This window comes from Bactrocera dorsalis, chromosome 2 (assembly GCF_023373825.1).
Source record: "Bactrocera dorsalis isolate Fly_Bdor chromosome 2, ASM2337382v1, whole genome shotgun sequence".
NCBI lineage: Eukaryota > Metazoa > Arthropoda > Insecta > Diptera > Tephritidae > Bactrocera > Bactrocera dorsalis.
In genome coordinates, this window is record NC_064304.1 from 4,270,541 (window position 1) to 4,290,923 (window position 20,383).

The window sequence follows — 20,383 nt, forward strand, 5'->3', positions numbered from 1 at the left end:
AAATTTTACCAAAAAATAATTCTTAAAAAATAGTATCTACGTATTTATTCAAATAATACATTTGTCTTTCAATTATAAGTAACAATAAGCACCAACAAGCTACAGCCTAGATTTGTACGAATATTTAGTGGAAGAATTTCGCCTTGAACTCCAAGCAACCCTCCCAGTTCTCATCGAAGCCGGGCACCACCTGCTTGGCATTAGCATACCACTTGGCGACATTAGCATATTTGCTGAAATCAAAACCGGACACATCGAATGTAGACACGGTTGCAAGAACCGCTATGTCAGCCAAGCTGAGTGCGTCGCCGGCGACATAGCTGTGACCCTCCAAGAAGGTGTCCAACAACTCGAAGGCCGTCTCAATTTTCTTGTACAACTCAGGATCAGCTGGTGCCTTGGCGAACAATTGCGGGAAGTAGTAGTCGGAGTAGCTCTTATACAGAGTGCCCATGTCGAAGTACAAACGCTGATTGATCAGGGCCTTCTTCTTCGGGCACTTGGGATACAGCGCGTCATCTTTGCCGTACTTCTCAACAAGATATACCATAATAGCGCGCGACTCCCAAAGAGCGAAACCGTTATCCACCAAAGTTGGTATGGTATGCTGTGGGTTGATTTTCAGAAACTCGGGTTTCAAGTGCTCGCCAGCCATTAGATTCAGAATCTTCTTATTCAAGTTGACGTTGAGTGCTTTGGCGGTCATGATGACGGAACGGCAAGGGGAGGAACCACCGACATAGTAGAAATCCATTTTGATATTGTGTTGGTTTTGGTAAATACTGAAATGAAAAAGAGATGTTTTATTACTACCATCTGGGAAGATGAAGATTCTTATAAAAGTTTATGATAGAACCTTAATTTAGTCAAGTAACAAATTGTATGGCTGTAGTGGAGTAGTGAAAAAAGCAAGTCATTATATTACTTAAGGTGATAAAAATCACGAGGAATGTAATTGTATGTGAGTGGTTTTAAAATGCCGTTGTGTGTGTAAAAAATATAACAGAATTCTGCCTGCAGTTCAGAGCTCTCTATCTGCTCGGTATTGTATGCAGTCGATATTAGTCATAACGTCTTCAAGGTCTTTTGAAATCAAACAAACTTGTTGGCTTCCACACCATATTTTCCGTTCCCAAACTCCACGTACCGTTTCTATTTTTAAACAAAAGAGATTAACTGTTACTATTATTTGATGGTTTTCACTTCCAACAAAAGCCAAATCGGAGCGGCAATAAGCCCACACAGCTTTCAAACATATAACTCATACGGTAATCAAGCTTTCAAACAACTGCTTAGATATTACTAATCTACCTTCACGCCTATTTTCTTTCACTTTTTACACAATAACACTTTCGAATAATATTAGTATACACACAATAGCACTGATTCTTCATGTTTCAAAACGCTCATTAAGCACATACTGTTGCACATATTATATATCAAAAAAAAATTAATTTTAAACTTTTCAATCGGCTTTACTTTTAGCTCTTAAACTTACCTTGAGTGTTTAAACTTGAACGGTGAATTAACAACTGATGTAGTACCGGCGAGTTGTTGACGCTTTTATAGTCAACTTGCGCCTTGTTTTTCCACAAGCGATTGCCGGTCTAAGCGAATGACGCATTGTTTGTGCAGAGGGTTCGCGTTTTAAGAGAGCAACTCTGGGAAAAAGAGATGCTTATTGCATTTTTTCTTACCGCAAATGAACAAGAACACAAATAAAAAATTAAAAATGGAGCTACTGTTATCAGCGAAATATATTTTTAGATGGAAAAAAAATATTTCAAATAATCAAATAAACATTAAATGACTGAGGCGAGAAATTCTAAAGAAATGATTAACAAAAAAAAAAAAAATTTTTTTTTCTGAGTTCAGGCACAAATTTAAATTATATAATAATCATTTTATTTTATTTATATTATTATATAAATGTACTTAAAATGCTAACTAATAAATTTGCATATACTTAAGTAAGCTAGTTCACTGAAAAAAATTAAAAACCGGTACACAAAAACACATTTTAAAGTAAGGATCGTCGAAGAAGTATTTTCGTATTTCTAATCAAACTTTAACTTTTTTTTTATTTATAATGAACCTTAATGAACCAAATATGTACTATTTTGGTCGACCAGTTTTGCCATTTCTCCGCTAGAGACATCATATTCCATCAGAGTAAAACTTTTCTGGTTTCTTTGCGACAAGTAATTCTTTTTCTGTTGAAGCCAACTTTACTCCACTAAAAAAATGACCGAAAAAATGGTAGTCCGATAGTGCAAGGGTAGGCTATATGGTGGATACATCAGAACTTCCCAGCCAAGCTCTCCCAGTTTTCGCCGAATCATCAAAGAAGTGTGTGGTCTAGCATTGTCCTGATGGAAGCCGAAGCCTTTTCTGTTGATCATTTCAGGTCGTTTTGGTTCGATTTCTGGATTCTGTTGTTAACAGTAAAATGTAGAATGAATCCTTCGACCAGGCTGGAGCAACTGGTAGTGAATTATTCCTTTCCAATCCTACCAAACATTCAGCATAACTTTTCGAGGCGTCAATCCTGGCTTTGCGACCATCTGTTGAGCTTCTCCACGCTTGGACCATTATCTTTTTTATACATCATTGCCGTATTTGATCCACTTTTCGTCTCCTGTTACTATTTGCTTCAGAAATGGTTCGATTTCATTTCGTTTCAGCAAAGAATCGCAGATGTTAATTCGGTCCATTAAATTTTTAACAGACAATTCATGTGATACTCAAACATCGAGCTTCTTTTTGTAGTTCTAAACCATTTGATGATGAATGTTAAGTTCCTTTACGATATTATGACTGCTTTTCTGATGGTCCTGGCCAATATTTTACATATTTTCATTACTGATACAGCATCATCTCCGTTCTTCCCTTTCAAAATATAGCGAAATTCTTCATTATTTTTGCTTTTTTCGACCAGCTGTAACTTTTTTTCAACTTCCCCGAATTTAATTATTTTTCCATGCTTTTGGTTAAATGAAGCATGATGATTGAGATAAGCGATGTTCTTCAGTGATGGTTATTGAGGTACACCGAACTACCGGTTATCCGTAAGGATCTCAATAATTGTAGGGGAATTATCTATAGTAGAAAATAGAAATATATTTAACTATAACTGTTATTCTAAATTGATGGATGACTTAAATTTTTCAGCAAAGGAAGTCCATTTGAAATTAGTTTTATAAGAAAAAACTTAGTTACGTAGTATATAATACTCCACCCCTTCTTATCTTAAACAACACGTGACACAATAATGAGATGTTATCTCACAAAAAAAAAAATCCTACAAAAAGTTAAAAATACTGCCAACCGTTAATTTCATAAGTTTATATTATATGACGAACTTCAAAGTCAATAGTTAAATTTTGGCGATCTCTCGAATGTTCGTTATACATACATACATACATTATTTTTCATGACTTGACACAATTTTATAGAAGGCTCTTTACTACTGCTCTTTAGTCATCAGCGAATAAGAGAAAACTGATATCTAACAAACATATGAGTATAAAGTGGGAATTCCGAAACCCTTTGCGATGTCATTCAATGAGATGATTCAGAGCACCGATATTTCTCTACTTTCCTACGCATATGTAGGTGCGTCACACCACAGAAAAATTCTCAACCATGTACAATCATATGTACATATCTACACAAATACCTACTGACATACTAAGACAATCGTGTTTTGATACTCTGCGAAGCTACAAAATTCGTAGACCAAACGGCAGAGATTCCCATTGATGATGACGAGCCGGCAGCAAAGCTTCCCCACAAACAAGTTTTGCTTGCCAACAAGATGTCTTCTGTACCATTCTTTGGCAGCTGATTATTCTCTTTTAGAGTTCACTTCCCGTCTTTTGGGAATTCCGCAGTTTTGACTAGAATTGGAATACGACTTACGTATGTACATACATATAGTATATCACTGGTACATACCTATGTAAATACATACATAAATACATACATATATACATACATATCTGTGGGAAGATACAACTTTTCGGTTTTCAGTATTATAAAGGAAAATTACTCTATTTGTACTGGGACTGATTTAAGTTCATAAGCAATGTGATCATTTGACTTCACTCCAAGTATATAAAAATGTTTTAAGTAACAACCAGAAAGCTAAGTGGACACCTTTCACTGATAAGAATGAAATTATCTTTTCTATCTAATCTATACTTATCTCACTTCTCAGCCTACCACTGTACTGAATAATATGATTTTATTGGATAAACAATTTCAAAGTGGACAATGCCTTTGATGTCAAAAAAGGCAATGAGCATCGTTTTTACTTTGGATTTGCTCATTCTACCGGTCTTCATCAGCGACCTCTTTCCGGCCCTCAAAAAAGACCTGGTGCAACCAAAACACACCACATGTGGGTAAGCCTGCTTGATCATATCAAAGGTCTCTGTCGCAGATTTAACGAGTTTCGGAAGAAGTTCAGTCGCATTACTTTCCGGACAAACCCTTTATGTACGTTCACATACATATCTCCACAAATTAATTTTCCACTAAAACAAAGATTGAGGTGGTATATAAACACACACCTTTCGTTTTCCAAAAGCATGTACGATAATATAATAAAATCAACACAAAGTTATTCGGCTGTACATACCAATATGGTAATATATTTATTTATACTGAACTGATAAGCTACAAAGTGATGATGACTACAATGTGTTTATGAACTTATTTTTATTATCGAAGCGTTCCATTTTTCTCACTTGTTCCACAATTCATGAGTGGATCGCTGAAACGTCAACTACCACACATATACCTTAAATAAATCACAACCTTTCTGATTTTCATCTGCGCCGGCCAGTGTTTTGCTGAGATGTGCAAACCAACGGGCAATGTTTGGGTATTTGCTCAAATCATAGTCCAAACATGTCGCTATGGTCGAGACTGTGGCATACGAGGTGAAATCGGCAATCGACAAGCTATAATAAGCGACGTATGTTTGCGCCTCCAAGAATGAATTCAAAATTTCCAATTTATCCTCAAGTTTGGTCAAGTCCTCCGGCACTGGCGGCAGCTTATCTCTAGCGATGGGATAATAATAATTGCTGAAGACTGCATACAAGTTCAGGTCGAAGAATATACGTTGGTTGACAATAGTCCGCTCTTTGGGGCTTTTCGGGTACAGCGAGTCGTCTTTGCCATATTTCTCCACCAAATAGATAAGTATAACACGTGACTCCCAAACCGAGAAGCCATTGTCCACCAACGTGGGAATGGTATGTTCCGGATTGAGCTTCAGAAATTCGGCTGCCAAGTGCTCACCTTTGCTCAAGTCCAGTGTCTTGCGATTCAATTCAAGACCCAATGCTTTGGAGAGCAGTAGAACTGATCGGCAAGGCGCAGATACGAGGTCGTAATAGAAATCCATGGCGACTAAAATTTCAAATTTTGTATTATAATTACATACATATTTTATATTAATGGAAATAATTTGTGTTTTTTTTTTACCTTATAATTTGCTTAGATACGGTTGCTGTCACTCTCGCCTACTAAACACAACTGTGAATCTGTCGCAGACAGTGCTTTATTCATTCCGGCAGTAGCCGGCAAACTTACACATTCAAACAATTTCTTTGTTGGGAGCGTATGCGTGTATGGAGCGAGTCAGCTGTCCCTATATAGGTTTCGCTAGAGTCCACCTTTTCAGCTCAAGTGTAATTAGACCCATAACTAGTTTTCCTTAAACAAATGTGTTTTTTATTGTGAATACCCAAAAATGTATAATTTACATATATGTATAACATATAATATCTATTTAAAGGCTCCCTCTCAATGTTAAAGAGTATATGAAATGGTTAATTTTACTTTCATTCATATGTACATATGTATATGAAAACAACCAAGTAGCACTCTCATCATTTCTATGATATAATAACCCAGCGGGATATGGTAGACATTGGTAAGCGAGCAAGGTAAACGATGCAGCATGATTGTATCGCTTACCCCGACCGATGAAAATTAACACGGCGATGTCCTACGAAAAGTAACAGATCACCCCTTTCGCTTACCATAGGGACGAAGAATTCTTCGATGCCAAAGTAAACGAAGAATTCTTCGATGCCATAGTAAACGAAGAATTCTTCGAAGCCATAGTTAATGAAGATTTCTTTAATGCCACAGTTAACGATGAATTCTTCGATGCCACAGTTAACGAAGAATTCTTCGATGCCATAGTTCACGAAGAATTCTTTGATGCCAAGGTCAATGGGAAAAATTGCATATTTGTATGAAAATAAGTATTATGTGTACAAAAACTCACCTTATAGGCCACTCATACTTTTTGTTAAAAAGAAAAATGCACTAGATTCAATACAATCGTTATAAAGGTTTTATTTTATGCGAAATGCACTTAAAAATTGTTATAACAAAATGTGTTTAACTGAACTGAATTATTACAAATTGAAATAGTTTAAAAACGTTAAATACATATTATATATGTATGTATGTATATATAAAATATTCAAAGTTTGAAAACAGCAGGTTTTAAAAAACTTTAAATATACATATATACAGACGGGTAACTAGCGGAAAGATCCGGGATGCTGCCAAAGCGGAGATGTTGGTCGCTACTCATTTAGCCATTATGGTTTTCTTTTATTTTTGTGGCTGAGTCTCTTCGTTTTTTTTCCAAGCAACGAGACTTGAAGAAACGGCGAGCTTGATACTTTTTTGAAATTGGTGAATATACTCCGATTCGGTGAAGCGTTCAACTTTCACACATTCTACAAAAAAAGTTGAAAGAGTATGTTTATAAATTTGAAGCTATGTCCTTCAATGTTAAAAACAGGAAAAACTTACCAAATAGTAACCAACTTTTTGCTTGATGATTTGACGAAATAATGAAAAAATTTACTTATAAATTTTATTCCATCAATTTGTATTTGTCGTTTTTCACGTACTTACTTGACTTGTAAATATGAACACAGTAGAATTTAGCCGCATAGCTTACTTTTATGCATTACCTGGTATCGAAGAATTCTACATAGAATTTTTTTCGAAGTATTCTTCAAAGAAAAATGTAAGCGGGGAAACATTATTCCGCATAGCTTACTTTTATGCATTACCTGGCATCGAAGAATTGCACATAGAATTTTCTTCGAAGCATTCTTCAAAGAAAAATGTAAGCAGTGAACCATTATCCCGCTGGGAATGGTCGCCGGTGCGGTGAAACATATCTGTACTCAAAGCTCGCTCAGAGAGTCGTCGAATATTCAGAAATTCGAAACAGAATTTGCAATACATTAAACTTTCTGAAATTTATTTTGTTTGAAAGCACTAATAATGCAATGAGAGGATGCAATCATAGTGAATTGTTCTCTACTAATGAATTAAGCAATCCTCTCATTCTTCGGCATTGTTGTTTCAGTTTAAAATAAACCGAAAAACAAGCAAATATAAATAGCTGACTGTATGCCAAGTAAAGATGAATGAGTGAAATTGCTAATTGAGCTGTCTAATTTATAATGAGTATCGGAATATAACGGCATAAATCGACGAAACGCTTTGAACTTACCAAAAATTTATTAAGTCGATTAATATCAATCCCAGTTCCTTCGCTAGATACCTTTAAAGTGGTCATGAACTCCGTAACAAATTTTTAGCGCACAGTCAGCGATCTCAAAGTCAGTGTAGCCGCTCGGCTATCAGGATGAATGCATACCTTTCTGAAGGAGGTTGCACTTGGGAGTAGTATATGTAGCGCTACCTTGATAACAGCATCCTACGCTTGAAAGACCCTAAAGTGATCTGGTAGTCTGAAACTATCGTTGATGGAAAGCTCCCAACAGAAGACTCAAGCTACTACTCTCCCTCTTAACTTCGATCAATGTTTAATTAAAGAAAATATGTATTGTACTGAATTGCGAATTTCGTTTTCTTGTTGTTATTATTTAATTTATTTAAATTAGTTTTATAGAATCAATGAATAAAAAAATTGCATTATAATTGTTTAAACAAATTTAATCAATTAAAAACACTTCCAGAAATTAGCTGGGTTACCCAGCAGGTGGTGTGGTTGATATGTCAATTGTTTGTTGATTGGCACGTGTATTGAAGAGCAGATAACTGAGCGTGCATGTATAAATTATATAGTATGTATCGCCAGTTTTAAGTTTCGCGATAAGAGCGCGTCGATTTCAGAGTGATATTATGAAATAATGCTGTCTATCGTCGCACACCAATTCAGGTGTCATTACAAATTCTTAGATAAATTATAGTAAATAGTATTGCAGAGAGAGTATTATCTCTAAGAGTATTCAAGTGGTTGATAAATGGTGAAAATAAGGAAGCATACAGATACCGTACTATAAAGCAAAACTTAAATTCATTAATACATTAGGGCGTATGTTACTTTTATACTGAGCCAAATAATAATAAGACATAGAACTTCATAGATCATCAAGCATTTGTGGTAAAAATTTGGACTATAGTTATTATGGACTATTGATGAATGACTGATTCATTTGTAGATATGTAGTTTAATAATAACGATGTTGCGAAGAGGAATATTTTTGTAAAATTATACATTATAGATTTGAATTTGAAACATGGCGTTTTTGGCCACTTTTTAAGGTTTGGTGTATTGTATACACAACTAATCTAATTAATGGGGATGTAGAGATGGAAAACCAATCGTTGAAGATACCAGTTTTTCTTATTTAATGACTCACCTCCTGCTATTTTTGTCGGTTTGGATAAATTTTCCTGAAAATTAATATAATGGCACTTCTTTATGAATGGGTAAATCTTCTATAATATTTTTAAAATATTTCCTTTTTAATTATTTAGTATATTATAGTATACATATGTACATATGTATGCATATTAAGATTAAAAACAAGGATTGTTTTTTTTTATAGAAAATTTAATGCTTTACAAAAATGATCTGTTATAATTTTTCGGTTAACTTAATCACGCTTACGAGATATTCGTCGTCAAACATTAATGTTTATGTACTATTATGTTGTATCTTTCAGAGTACGAGACGAAAAAAACTCTGGCCCACCCTAATGTATGTAGTTTTTTCGTATTTGACTCAGCAGTAGTTTCTTTATCTTAGTTTTTAGTCGAATGTTAAGCCACCTGTATGCCAAATACAATAATAGAACTTTGGTTATGACTAGAGGAAGGAAATAAATTCCCCTTCTATAAAACGGTTTGGAACCCAGGACCAACCGATATTACATACAAAAATTATTAGATAACTTAATTGTATTATTATGTCACTATGATACAATTTTAATATCTTTGTAACTTTACATCCAGGTTTATGCAAGTCATTAGCACAACACTACAGGGCATTAATTTCATGACGTACTCATTAAGTATTACAATTTATTGTGTAATTAGTGAAAATAGAGATAACGATAAAATAGAAACGCAGAGTGAATTCTTATCTTTTATTGCTAATCTAAACATAGTGCCGGTCCCTAATATGGTGGAGTACAAAAGCAAACGAATATAGATTTATCGCATTCGAAGTATTCGCATTCGAATTTGAGGTTTCAGCTAAGAAAATTTTGTATTGAGTCACAATGTTAGCACTTACTATTAAAATTTATGTTTTAGGTACTAATTAAGTGCTTGATTACCTGGTTCGTATCGTTTCTATCTAGAATTAAATACATGCGCTTTAGACAAAAACACTTGTGGGTGGTTTAATTTCCGTACAGGCGAGATGAACAAAGAACTCGGTGGACGTGCCAAATCTAGAAAATGAATTTGAAAGATTCTAAAGGAACGTGTCGAATGCATCGTTTATGAAAATAGATATATCCGAAAACCCTGTACAAAGAAGATGCAGCGTTAGCCCACAATCTTTACCGGGAACATTTACTTATATACGTGAACAGTTTTGTCCCTTACTGTATATATAATTATATAAAATTTTTAAAGATCTAAAATCATAAATGATAATTTTAAAAATAATTGTATTGATTGAAATCACTTAAGTGCACTTAAGAAAATAACTTGAGTGGCATTTAACAGTGCAAAGATAACGATATGAAGTTATGCAATTCAAAGGTTCCCTGCCGGAAATCGAACTGGTGCAGAAAACTCTAATTTGCTTACACATATAACACGCCTTATACATATATACATATATATATATATGTATATTTTATAAATATGTACAGCAGCTTATATGTATATATGTATGGTTTTAACAATTTCGTCACATGCCATAATTTTGATGAAATGGACATAAGAACATAAGTGTCATTTGAACTAGACTAGTTCTAGAATATTACTGAGACGGAGGATTTTTCCAAGTGATAAGATGACTGGAAAATTGGTTGGCATAATATGTACTTACTTACATACATTGAAGGAGATGAAATGAACAAAATTCACTTTTCAATTTGATCACAGTAGTATGTAACTCAAAAATAGAAAAAAAGTACTTCAGAAATATATTCCAGTGGCCAACAGTAGTTTTCCAAACTAGTGATTCTCGGTTATGGTAAACTGTCTTGCAAACAATGATTGATAGTGCTCTCCAGTGACGTTGAAGAATATTCTTTTTGAAATTTATTCCTTCGTTATTAATGATACTTCACAATCCCTGTCTTAGAAATAGACTTTGAAATCCGAAAATCTCCATTTATGAGAATAAAATCCCCTCGGGGAATTGATTGATAGTTTATACCGAGTTCGTATTTTGTAAGGGTAGCAACTCAACCTACTTTCTTCAAATTTCTTGCGAAATCGAAAGGTAAGCTTTCATTTTCAACGCATACACAGAAGCACTGCCACTTTTAAAGATTTTAATTAAAAATATACTCTCTCAAGATTAATAAAAACTGTTTGGAAACATTTACGCAAACTCTTTTCGACGATACCATGTCGAACCATTTAACAAAACTCAAATGTAAGCACGATTCATCGTGGATTATCAATTACAGGACAGGCTCTTCTGAGTAGACTTTACTACTGTCAGAAAGTGACAGAAATTGTTATTGAAAACTAAAACTTGTAAGCAATTCTCATTTTATTTCGAATCTTTTAAACCAGTCGAAAAGCGACACTTTGTTGGCGAGTGTAAAGTGTATAAAACAATGGAGGTCAATGCCTGGATAGACAGCAACGAAGTTGGCTAACAACTATACCGGTAGAGAATTCTCGAACCAATAAGAGTACACTAACGATCACATAAGAGTACAAAGAGAAAAAACCGGTTTTAACATTCATTCGCTTGGCTCACATATAGACTGGTGTAGAAGACTTTGAAAATGACAAAACAAAATTCATAAAAAGTCTACCTATTATTTCGTAGTGGCAGCAGTCAACAGCAGTTTAGTTTTTAGCCTTTAGCGGGGGTTTTCTGAGAAAATATCATCATGAGGAAATGATTTTAGCTATCATAAGGCCTACTCACCTTTAAAAAACAACTGGAATTTTGACTTGAGATATTTTGACTGACTTTGACATCCCACTTCTTCATTTTCCCGATCTCTAATCGCCCGTAAATTATTACTTCCTTAATACTTGATATTTTATCTTTCGCTTCCGATAAGTTTCATCCAACCATGATATTTTTTCCTTTCAAAAATTTTCTACTCTGGTTTAATGTGAATATACAGATTTATTTACATACATATATTCGTACATATTTGGGCAATACTGCGGAACTTTATAAAAGTTGTAAAAACAAACTGCAAACCGTACATATAGATACACACATACACACACGTAGATATTTATTGGCCCTCCAAGAACTTCTTCATCTCTAAGCAACCTTCTTGATTCTCTTTGAAGCCAGGTGTGACCGCTCGCATGTTCTCATACCACTTTTGGATGTGTGCATACTTTCTTACATTGACGTTGAAGTCTTTCAGACATTGAGCCACGTCTATGGTGCTAATTGTTGCCAAAAGTGCCAAATCAGCCAAAGTTAGCGTCTCACCAATCACGAAGTTGTTCCCTGCCAACAAGGTGTTGAATAATTCCAACTGTGTTTCCAACTGCTTGCGCTGCTCCGGATCGAATGGGGTCTTAGACATTACGGGCTTATAAAAGTACTTGCCGAATGTTAAGGCGAGATTCATGTCGAAGTATAAACGCTGATTGATAAGCGCACGCGTTTCGGGGCACTGGGAGTAGAGTGAGTCGGTCTTGGCATATTGCTCCACTAGGTAGATCATGATGGCGCGTGATTCCCAGAGCGCAAAGTCCTTGTCGACCAATGTGGGGATCGTGTGTTGTGGGTTGATCTTCAGGAATTCGGGCGTCAAGTGCTCACCAGCACGCAAATCGAGAAGTATCTTGTTCAACTCAATGCCGACGCACTTAGCAGTTAGGAGCACGGCACGGCAGGGCGCAGAAGCAGGCATATAATAGAAATCCATGCTGAAGCGGAACGAGAAAAAGCGGCTTTAAGCACAAAGTAGTAGACAACAGGCGTGTATTTACATATATTATATGGTCACTTTGGCGTAAACATTAGCCAGATGTTTATACTTAATTGCTATAATCACTATTGTAATTGCAGTTGTTGTTGGCACGACAAGGCACTGTCGTTTCGCTTTGACATACCTGTTTGGAATTAATTTTTTGTTTGTTTTTTTTTTTTTTGTTTTTTTTACTACTCCTCCGTTAAAACTGCTTATATTCGTAAAAGCAACTTCACAGCTGTTCAACGCTCAACTGAATTCTTGCTCATGACTGTGTGTCTATTTAAGTAAATTTCGATGAAAAGGTAAAAATATTTGTTTCTTTGGAGATGCCATACACGCTAACCTGCACTTAACTTTTATTCTCATAACAGCAATGTGAGGAGCGTGAAGCGCTGAGAGCAACGAAAACAATACCTTCGAAACACACAAAAAGAAAAAAGGCAGTAACATTGTTTTAAAGCTCATAGATTCAGTTTTCTTTTGAAGTGCATTTCGGTAATGTGAATGACTAGCACAAAGAGCTGGCTGCGAGTTGCTATAGAATTGCGTAAAATCGCAACGGTATAGTGCGATATGTGCAAAAGTGAACCGAACCCCGGTGTCACAACAAATTAAGTGAAAATATCTGAACATTCACGAATATTTCTGTTGGACAACAACGACGAGCTGACGATTAAAGACAGTGTTTGGTGTTGTTCTAGCGTATTAAACCCTAGTTTTTGTTTCTACTATATATGTATATGACAGAGGAAACGTGGCTCTATCATTTTACTTGGAAATCCAATCGAGAGTCATCCGAGTGGACTTCACACGATGCATTGCATTATCGGATGCAGTGAAAACGATGGCAAAAATCTATCAGTAGGGGTTCGAATTACTCCCGCATCCACCGTATTCACCAGATCTGGCCCCCCGGCGACTATTTCCTGTTCTCACATCTCAAAAGAAAGCTCGTTGGGAAAAAATGTTCGTCGCATGAAGAGATGACCGCTGAATCTGAGGCCTTTTGCAAAGAACATATCATACTACTGAAATGACACCGAAAAATTGGAGGGTCGCTATAACCAATGTATCACTCTTAAAAAAGAAACGAATTTTGCAGAAAAAAGGGTTTCACTAAGGTAGGCCGGGGACTTTTCAATTGACATCTTATGTAATCAACTTCAACGGAAAGAGACATATTTTTTCATCAAAAAAAAAAAAACACAATAATAACAATTTATTCAGCTTTTAATACAGAAAACCTGGCCGAACCCTTTTATTTCACAAAGTATTGTTTGATTGCCAAAATATTATCCAAGTTCTGTTGATAACCTGGAGCAACATTCTTCATGTTCTCGTACCACTTCTCAATATTAGAGTACTGTTTTATGTTGACTTCGCATCCCGGTAATGTCGAAAACACATCCAAAGTGGTCACTGTAGCCAATAGTGACAGATCAGCCAACGTCAGTGTATCACCAACTGCAAACTCGTTACCCCCCAAAAGAGTATTAAATAACTCCAACTGTTTCTTCAACTTTTCTAATATTTCTGGATCGTAAGGCGATTTCTTAAGAATGGCACACGAACAGTAGCTCCAAAATACGGAATAAATATCCACATCGAAGTAGAGTCGTTGATTGATGAGTCCCCGCTTTTGAGGGCAAGCTGGGTAGAGGGAATCTGATGTAGCATGTTGTTCCACCAGATAGATCATGATGGCATGCGAATCCCATACAGAAAATCCGTTATCCACCAAAGTTGGTACAGTGTGTTGCGGGTTAATTTTAATATAATCGGGCGTTAGGTGCTCACCCTTGCGTAAGTCCACCGGAATTTTGTTTAACTCAACGCCAATTGCTTGCGCTGTCATGAGCACCGCGCGGCAAGGGCCTGATGCTGGACTGTAGTAAAAATCCATTTCACTGATAATCTGCAAAAGAAAATTGAACATGTTGTTAAGTAGGTCAGACATAAATAGCATACAGTTAGAATTTAAATACTATATAACCCAAAAGTACCCCTCAAAAGTAACGGGTGATTTTTTTGAGGTTAGGATTTTCATGCATTAGTATTTGACAGATCACGTGGGATTTCAGACATGGTGTCAAAGAGAAAGATGCTCAGTATGCTTTGACATTTCATCATGAATAGACTTACTAACGAGCAACGCTTGCAAATCATTGAATTTTATTACCAAAATCAGTGTTCGGTTCGAAATGTGTTTATCGACAAATTTTGTTCAGCGATGAGGCTCATTTCTGGTTGAATGGCTACGTAAATAAGCAAAATTGCCGCATTTGGGGTGAAGAGCAACCAGAAGCCGTTCAAGAACTGCCCATGCATCCCGAAAAATGCACTGTTTGGTGTGGTTTGTACGCTGGTGGAATCATTGGACCGTATTTTTTCAAAGATGCTGTTGGACGCAACGTTACGGTGAATGGCGATCGCTATCGTTCGATGCTAACACACTTTTTGTTGCCAAAAATGGAAGAACTGAACTTGGTTGACATGTGGTTTCAACAAGATGGCGCTACATGCCACACAGCTCGCGATTCTATGGCCATTTTGAGGGAAAACTTCGGACAACAATTCATCTCAAGAAATGGACCCGTAAGTTGGCCACCAAGATCATGCGATTTAACGCCTTTAGACTATTTTTTGTGGGGCTACGTCAAGTCTAAAGTCTACAGAAATAAGCCAGCAACTATTCCAGCTTTGGAAGACAACATTTCCGAAGAAATTCGGGCTATTCCGGCCGAAATGCTCGAAAAAGTTGCCCAAAATTGGACTTTCCGAATGGACCACCTAAGACGCAGCCGCGGTCAACATTTAAATAAAATTATCTTCAAAAAGTAAATGTCATGAACCAATCTAACGTTTCAAATAAAGAACCGATGAGATTTTGCAAATTTTATGCGTTTTTTTTTTTTTTAAAGTTATCAAGCTCTTAAAAAATCACCCTTTATTTCTGTCAGAAACATGTTCTTTCATTAGCCATTCGTTATCGACAACCCACCACAAATAACGGCAAGAGTTCGGTGCAGTATCTAACGGAGATGTGTAATATATGTATGTATAGTGCAAAGAATACTTCAAATTTACCTATTGCACTATGCGGTTGTTAGCAAATTCTTTCAACACCGACCACTTCTAATTCAATACTAAATCTTATTTAGAGAGTGGTCTGCAGTACCTACTTCAGGAATATGATTCATAAAGTTAATATAAATAACTATGTTTCTTATCTGTGAGAGTCATAATGAAGGAGAGCCAAATTTCCCACACATTTAAACGAATACCACAAGACACCTTAAAGTTTGTTTTGAATTTTTTTTAACGCTTGCAACATGTTGCTACAAAGCTTAATAGTTTTGTTCACCTAACGGTTCTTTGCATCACCTAAAACTAATCGAGATAGATATAGGGTTATATATACAAACATACATATATAAATGATCATCATGATGCGGCGAGTTGAAATACGCAAGTCTGTCTGTCAGTCCAATAAAAACTGTTCAAGCCCGTAAGTACCGAATATTTAGACCATGGTATCTATAAATCACTATTGATCGAAAATGTTGGTCAATGTGTGATATACATATATATGTAACTGAAATTAAGTGATAATCCTTCTCTTACAATGTATGTATGTCAAAAATGGATTGAATCTGACCAATATTTCCCTTAGCCCCATATACTTAATATAAAGATTTTCGAACTTCCGGGTGACTTTGTACCTCATATATCGGCATATGTGAGATATCTCATTGGAAATGAGATAGCATGTTTTACTGATAACAGTATCATATATCGGTATATATGTATCTTTGTGCTTAAAACAGATAACTTGAGCGAAAACTTGGCCTAGCCCCTATATTACTAATATCAGGATTTTCAAATATCCGACTGACTTTACTCTATATGATTGGTTTTACACCTTAAAGTATTTGCCTGGTTTGATTCTTGTGTGTTGCAAGAGTATAAAATGTTCGGTTGCACCCGAACTTAGCCCTTCCTTACTTGTTAAAGTTCTCCTTGGCTAACCGTTCTTTGCCGTGACAAATTAGTCAAATTTTTCGGGAACTTTGGGCGACTTTCACCGAGTAACTACCAGCGAGTGGACTATCCATTGAACTGAGGTGTCACAAATTGGTGCAGAAACTTGATATTATTACGTTTGGTCAGTGCCAGATTGTCTTTTGAAAGTCGAACACGTTAGTTTTTACTTCCTCGCTATGATGAAATTCAGTAAACCAGTGCTTGACGGAGGCAGATTAGCTGTAAACGTATCAATTCGTTGCTTTGTCCGAACTGTGTATTAAGCTATCCGAAAACAGTAGCAATGAAACCAACAAGAACGATTGAATACAATGCTATGGAACTTTGTTAGCATTCTAGTTTAGGCTACGGCTCGAAAGCAAAGAAAACGATTTTTATGGGGCGAATATAGAGGGGAAAATAATAATAAATACGTCTTAATGTAGGTCAGCTATTCTTAAGTTCCAGTTCAAATATTCCATGATGTTTTAAGTTTTTATTTGCAGGCCAAATAGAATTGCTGATATGAAGAACGACGATTATTCGTGTCTGTTTTTAGTTTAGTTTTCCGCTACGGCGTTTTGTAACCTAAAAATTGTCAAAATGAAATTCTCCATTTTTCAGATAAGGCTTACCTTAAAATCTTCATTTTAATTTCAAAATATTGGAAAATTTCACATTTTTTGAAATTCTATATTTTTTTTTAATAAATTACTCCAGCGAACCTAATTACAGAATTAACACTAAATATTGTAAACTTAAACACCTAATAGTTTTTTATATTCCAAACAACCAGCCCAATTTTCCTCCCAACCGGGTGCACTCTTCTTCACACTCTCGTACCATCTGGCGACATTGGCATATTTACTGATATCATAGTTGACAATTTCATAAGATGACACTGTTGCAATCAACGAAATATCAGCCAGAGTATAAGCATCTCCAGCAACATATTTCCGTCCCTCCAGGAATGTGTTCAAGAATTCAAAAGCTGTATCGACTGCCTTGTACTTCTCTGCATCGACTTCTTTCTTGAAGAGGTATTGTTGGACATATGTGTTAACAAAGGCGCTATATATTGTGGAGATATCGAAGAAGAGCAGTTGATTGACGACAGCACGCTTCTTGGGGTCTTTCGGGTACAAGGAGTCATTTTTGCCGTATTTTTCGGCTAAATAGATGATTATGGCACGTGACTCCCAAATAGAGAAACCGTTGTCTACCAATGTAGGAATTGTATGTTGTGGGTTGAGTTTAAGAAATGCCGGCTTCAAATGCTCTCCAGCAAACAAATTTAGCTGTTTCTTATTCAATTCGACTCCCAAAGCTTTGGCGGCCATCTCGACGGCGCGGCAAGGAGCGGAAGCAGGCAAATAGTAAAAATCCATTTTTAGCCTACAAATAATTTAAATTTTATAATTAGATTTAGATAAAGAAAAAGTTTTTATATCGCAATAATATGTGAAACAGAATGATATATGTAGATCGGTTTAGTCACTCTCAACGCACATACAGACCAAATTTTATCACACAGAGCAAATTTTATGTACAAAATAATATTTCACTTGATAGATCTTCTGTGTATCAATCTAAACTCTTCTAAGTTTTAAGTTTAATAAGTCTAATTGCACTATGATCAATTTGTAACCAATGAGAGATAAAGTCAACCATTTTGGCGCAAAAAACACAGCGCATCTGGATATTATTTAATTTTTGGTTCAAACACTGAGAAAATATCTCACATTAAATTTAGTAATCACTGGATGATTAGCTACTTTAAATAACATTTTAATCCTCAGAGTTCTAATGTCTTTCCACAATAAGTACTACAGGACGTCTACGAGTATTTGACCCAATACTTATGTAATCGTAACTCACTTGTATTGAAGTTGGATATGTGGTGATTCTAGAAGCCGCTTGTATAAGTTCAATGTCGATACTGAAAATCCAATAAACGCACGCTTCTTTTTATACCAAAAATATTGCTTGTCATAATGATATGCACACAAGATTTGAAGCAAATAAATGAACAGTTTATTCTCTTCCAAAATTGGCGCATACAAAATGTAAACAATAAGAGAGGCGCTGACCGCACGCACAAGCGTACATATTGCCGAACGGTTAGCGAAAAAGCTAACAATTAGAGAACACCCTAGTTGGGGCGTTATCAGTATCAGCACTGATTACCAGACAGGATTAGATATACTTATGTATGTAAGTGAGCTGTTCCAATATTGTTCGATAAACTCTGTAACATACACACATATAAGGTTTATGTTGTTGAGCTGAAATAATTTAGCCACGCATGTCGAACTCTCTGCATAATCATATACTCGAGCTAATCCCTCAGTTTTTGACATATTGTTGTGAAATTCGGCACACGTCCAAGATGATGTGAGAGGGTTTTAAATAAGCCGGTGTCAAAATTGAGTGATGGGCGTAGCATCGTATACCTCAGGACGCACCCGATCGATTTCAACCAAATTTCGTAACATTCTTCTGATATTCCTATTACACTGCTAAAATGAGTGAAATCGAACTACAATCACGCCTACAATAACAGAGTTTTCAATTCTTTCTCTTTAAATTGGATTCTTTCACTTTCCGATATTGAAATCAAGAAGCAATAAAATAAGGATAAACCTTTAGAAATTGTGTAAGTCCAACAAAAACTGTTCAACTTGTAAATAAGGGGTACCGAATATCCATAGTCGACTTTTTACCGTAAATATCGCTCAATGTGTGAGATATACAACTGCAGTTCAGAGAGAACTCTTTCCTGAGAATAATAAGTCAATGTGTCAATAATTGGGTTGAATCGGGTCAATACTTCACTTAGTTCCCATAGACCCAATACAACGATTTCCGTACTCCGAGGGAACTTTATACCGCATATATCGGTTAACATATGAGTCATCTCAATAAAAACGAGAGAGCGTGTTTCACTCATAATAATGTATCTTTGTGCCGAAAATGGTTAAAATTAACTGACACCATATAATTGGCGATTGTTTGCGAGGTAGGTTAATAGAACCCAGAGCAAATTTTATTATTATGTGGCATGTTAGAAATATTGTTAATGGATAAAATCAGGTCGATACTATCTCAAACTCGCATATACTTCATAAAATGATTATCGTTTTTCCAAGTGTTTGTGTTATTTATATATCAGTGCCTGCGTACCGAAATATTATAATGTTTGGTTGCACATGACCTTTCTTACTTGTTATGTTCTTAAGATTATAAATTGCTAGTACGTATTCCATAGCTACTAAGATATTTCTAGCACTATGATATCATAGCTACACTTATCTGTACATAAATACACATGTACTTTTAACACGCCAGCATTTGGCTTTAAAAAACAAGAACTTAATAAAAAGTTATTTCAAGTGCAAACGAGGCGAGTAAAATTTATTTGAGAACCACTGAGCTTAGCCGAAGTGCATGAGTTCTCAATATGCTGACATCAGTTATCTATTTCACCATATTTTGACATTGCTTGATGTACACTAGGGAGAGCAAAAAAAAAAAACGTAGTTTCACTGCATCAAAGCTATAATACCCCGCACAGGGGCATTTTTTTAAGGGAGTAAAAAGATATTTATTCTGATTTTGATCGCTCAGTATGGATGGCAGCAATAATCCGATCTAACAAGTACCGACTAATAAGCATCCGCAAAGTTGCCCCTATAAATCACACGCATCTAACTCCAACTTAACCTACCTCAGCGTTTTTTTTTCAATTTAAACATCGCATAAAAAGTAAAAAAAATCAACATATGCACTTTTATTGTTTTCAATTTAAAATGTTTAAACTACATAAATTCAGTTGAAATAAAATATCGTTAAAATCTGTGTTTCACCTTATGCCCAATATTCCGGGCCAATATTTAAATTTCGGTAGCTCACAGAGT

At 35.7% G+C, this 20,383-nt stretch overlaps 5 protein-coding genes across 6 annotated transcripts; all 5 read right to left on the minus strand.

Annotated features, from left to right (window-relative positions):
* Positions 1-18: 18 nt before the first annotated feature.
* LOC105225812 (glutathione S-transferase 1-1) lies at positions 19-1,655 on the minus strand. The gene is made up of 2 exons (XM_011204446.3): positions 1,499-1,655; positions 19-782 (listed from the first exon to the last, which is right to left on the minus strand). Exon 2 carries the CDS (start codon positions 752-754, stop codon positions 125-127), a length of 630 nt encoding a protein of 209 aa, XP_011202748.2. The 5' UTR covers positions 755-782; positions 1,499-1,655; the 3' UTR covers positions 19-124.
* A 2,969-nt stretch (positions 1,656-4,624) lies between these two features.
* Positions 4,625-5,655, minus strand: LOC105225813 (glutathione S-transferase D1). The gene is made up of 2 exons (XM_011204447.4): positions 5,497-5,655; positions 4,625-5,421 (listed from the first exon to the last, which is right to left on the minus strand). The coding sequence occupies exon 2, from the start codon at positions 5,414-5,416 to the stop codon at positions 4,790-4,792; it is 627 nt and encodes a 208-aa protein (XP_011202749.2). The 5' UTR covers positions 5,417-5,421; positions 5,497-5,655; the 3' UTR covers positions 4,625-4,789.
* A 5,957-nt stretch (positions 5,656-11,612) lies between these two features.
* LOC105225815 (glutathione S-transferase 1-1-like) lies at positions 11,613-12,734 on the minus strand. Its single transcript, XM_049448191.1, has 2 exons — positions 12,583-12,734; positions 11,613-12,396 (listed from the first exon to the last, which is right to left on the minus strand). The coding sequence occupies exon 2, from the start codon at positions 12,393-12,395 to the stop codon at positions 11,748-11,750; it is 648 nt and encodes a 215-aa protein (XP_049304148.1). The 5' UTR covers position 12,396; positions 12,583-12,734; the 3' UTR covers positions 11,613-11,747.
* Positions 12,735-13,655: 921 nt separating this feature from the next.
* LOC105225816 (glutathione S-transferase 1-1) lies at positions 13,656-15,795 on the minus strand. Of its 2 annotated transcripts, XM_011204450.4 has the most exons (3): positions 15,507-15,524; positions 15,445-15,466; positions 13,656-14,358 (listed from the first exon to the last, which is right to left on the minus strand). In XM_011204450.4, the coding sequence occupies exon 3, from the start codon at positions 14,344-14,346 to the stop codon at positions 13,702-13,704; it is 645 nt and encodes a 214-aa protein (XP_011202752.2). In that variant the 5' UTR covers positions 14,347-14,358; positions 15,445-15,466; positions 15,507-15,524; the 3' UTR covers positions 13,656-13,701. The 2 variants fall into 2 exon arrangements, with proteins under 2 accessions (XP_011202752.2, XP_011202751.2); XM_011204449.4 differs by lacking the exons at positions 15,445-15,466; positions 15,507-15,524 and adding an exon at positions 15,531-15,795.
* A 1,287-nt stretch (positions 15,796-17,082) lies between these two features.
* Positions 17,083-18,499, minus strand: LOC105225817 (glutathione S-transferase D1). The gene is made up of 2 exons (XM_049448196.1): positions 18,345-18,499; positions 17,083-17,861 (listed from the first exon to the last, which is right to left on the minus strand). The coding sequence occupies exon 2, from the start codon at positions 17,852-17,854 to the stop codon at positions 17,225-17,227; it is 630 nt and encodes a 209-aa protein (XP_049304153.1). The 5' UTR covers positions 17,855-17,861; positions 18,345-18,499; the 3' UTR covers positions 17,083-17,224.
* Between the last annotated feature and the right edge of the window lie 1,884 nt (positions 18,500-20,383).

What these genes read in the sequence shown, in the direction of transcription:
- LOC105225815 (XM_049448191.1), bottom strand. Translation starts at nt 12,395, where the DNA reads ATGGATTTCTATTATATGCCTGCTTCTGCGCCCTGCCGTGCCGTGCTC.
- LOC105225817 (XM_049448196.1), bottom strand. Translation starts at nt 17,854, where the DNA reads ATGGATTTTTACTATTTGCCTGCTTCCGCTCCTTGCCGCGCCGTCGAG.
- LOC105225816 (XM_011204449.4), bottom strand. Translation starts at nt 14,346, where the DNA reads ATGGATTTTTACTACAGTCCAGCATCAGGCCCTTGCCGCGCGGTGCTC.
- LOC105225813 (XM_011204447.4), bottom strand. Translation starts at nt 5,416, where the DNA reads ATGGATTTCTATTACGACCTCGTATCTGCGCCTTGCCGATCAGTTCTA.
- LOC105225812 (XM_011204446.3), bottom strand. Translation starts at nt 754, where the DNA reads ATGGATTTCTACTATGTCGGTGGTTCCTCCCCTTGCCGTTCCGTCATC.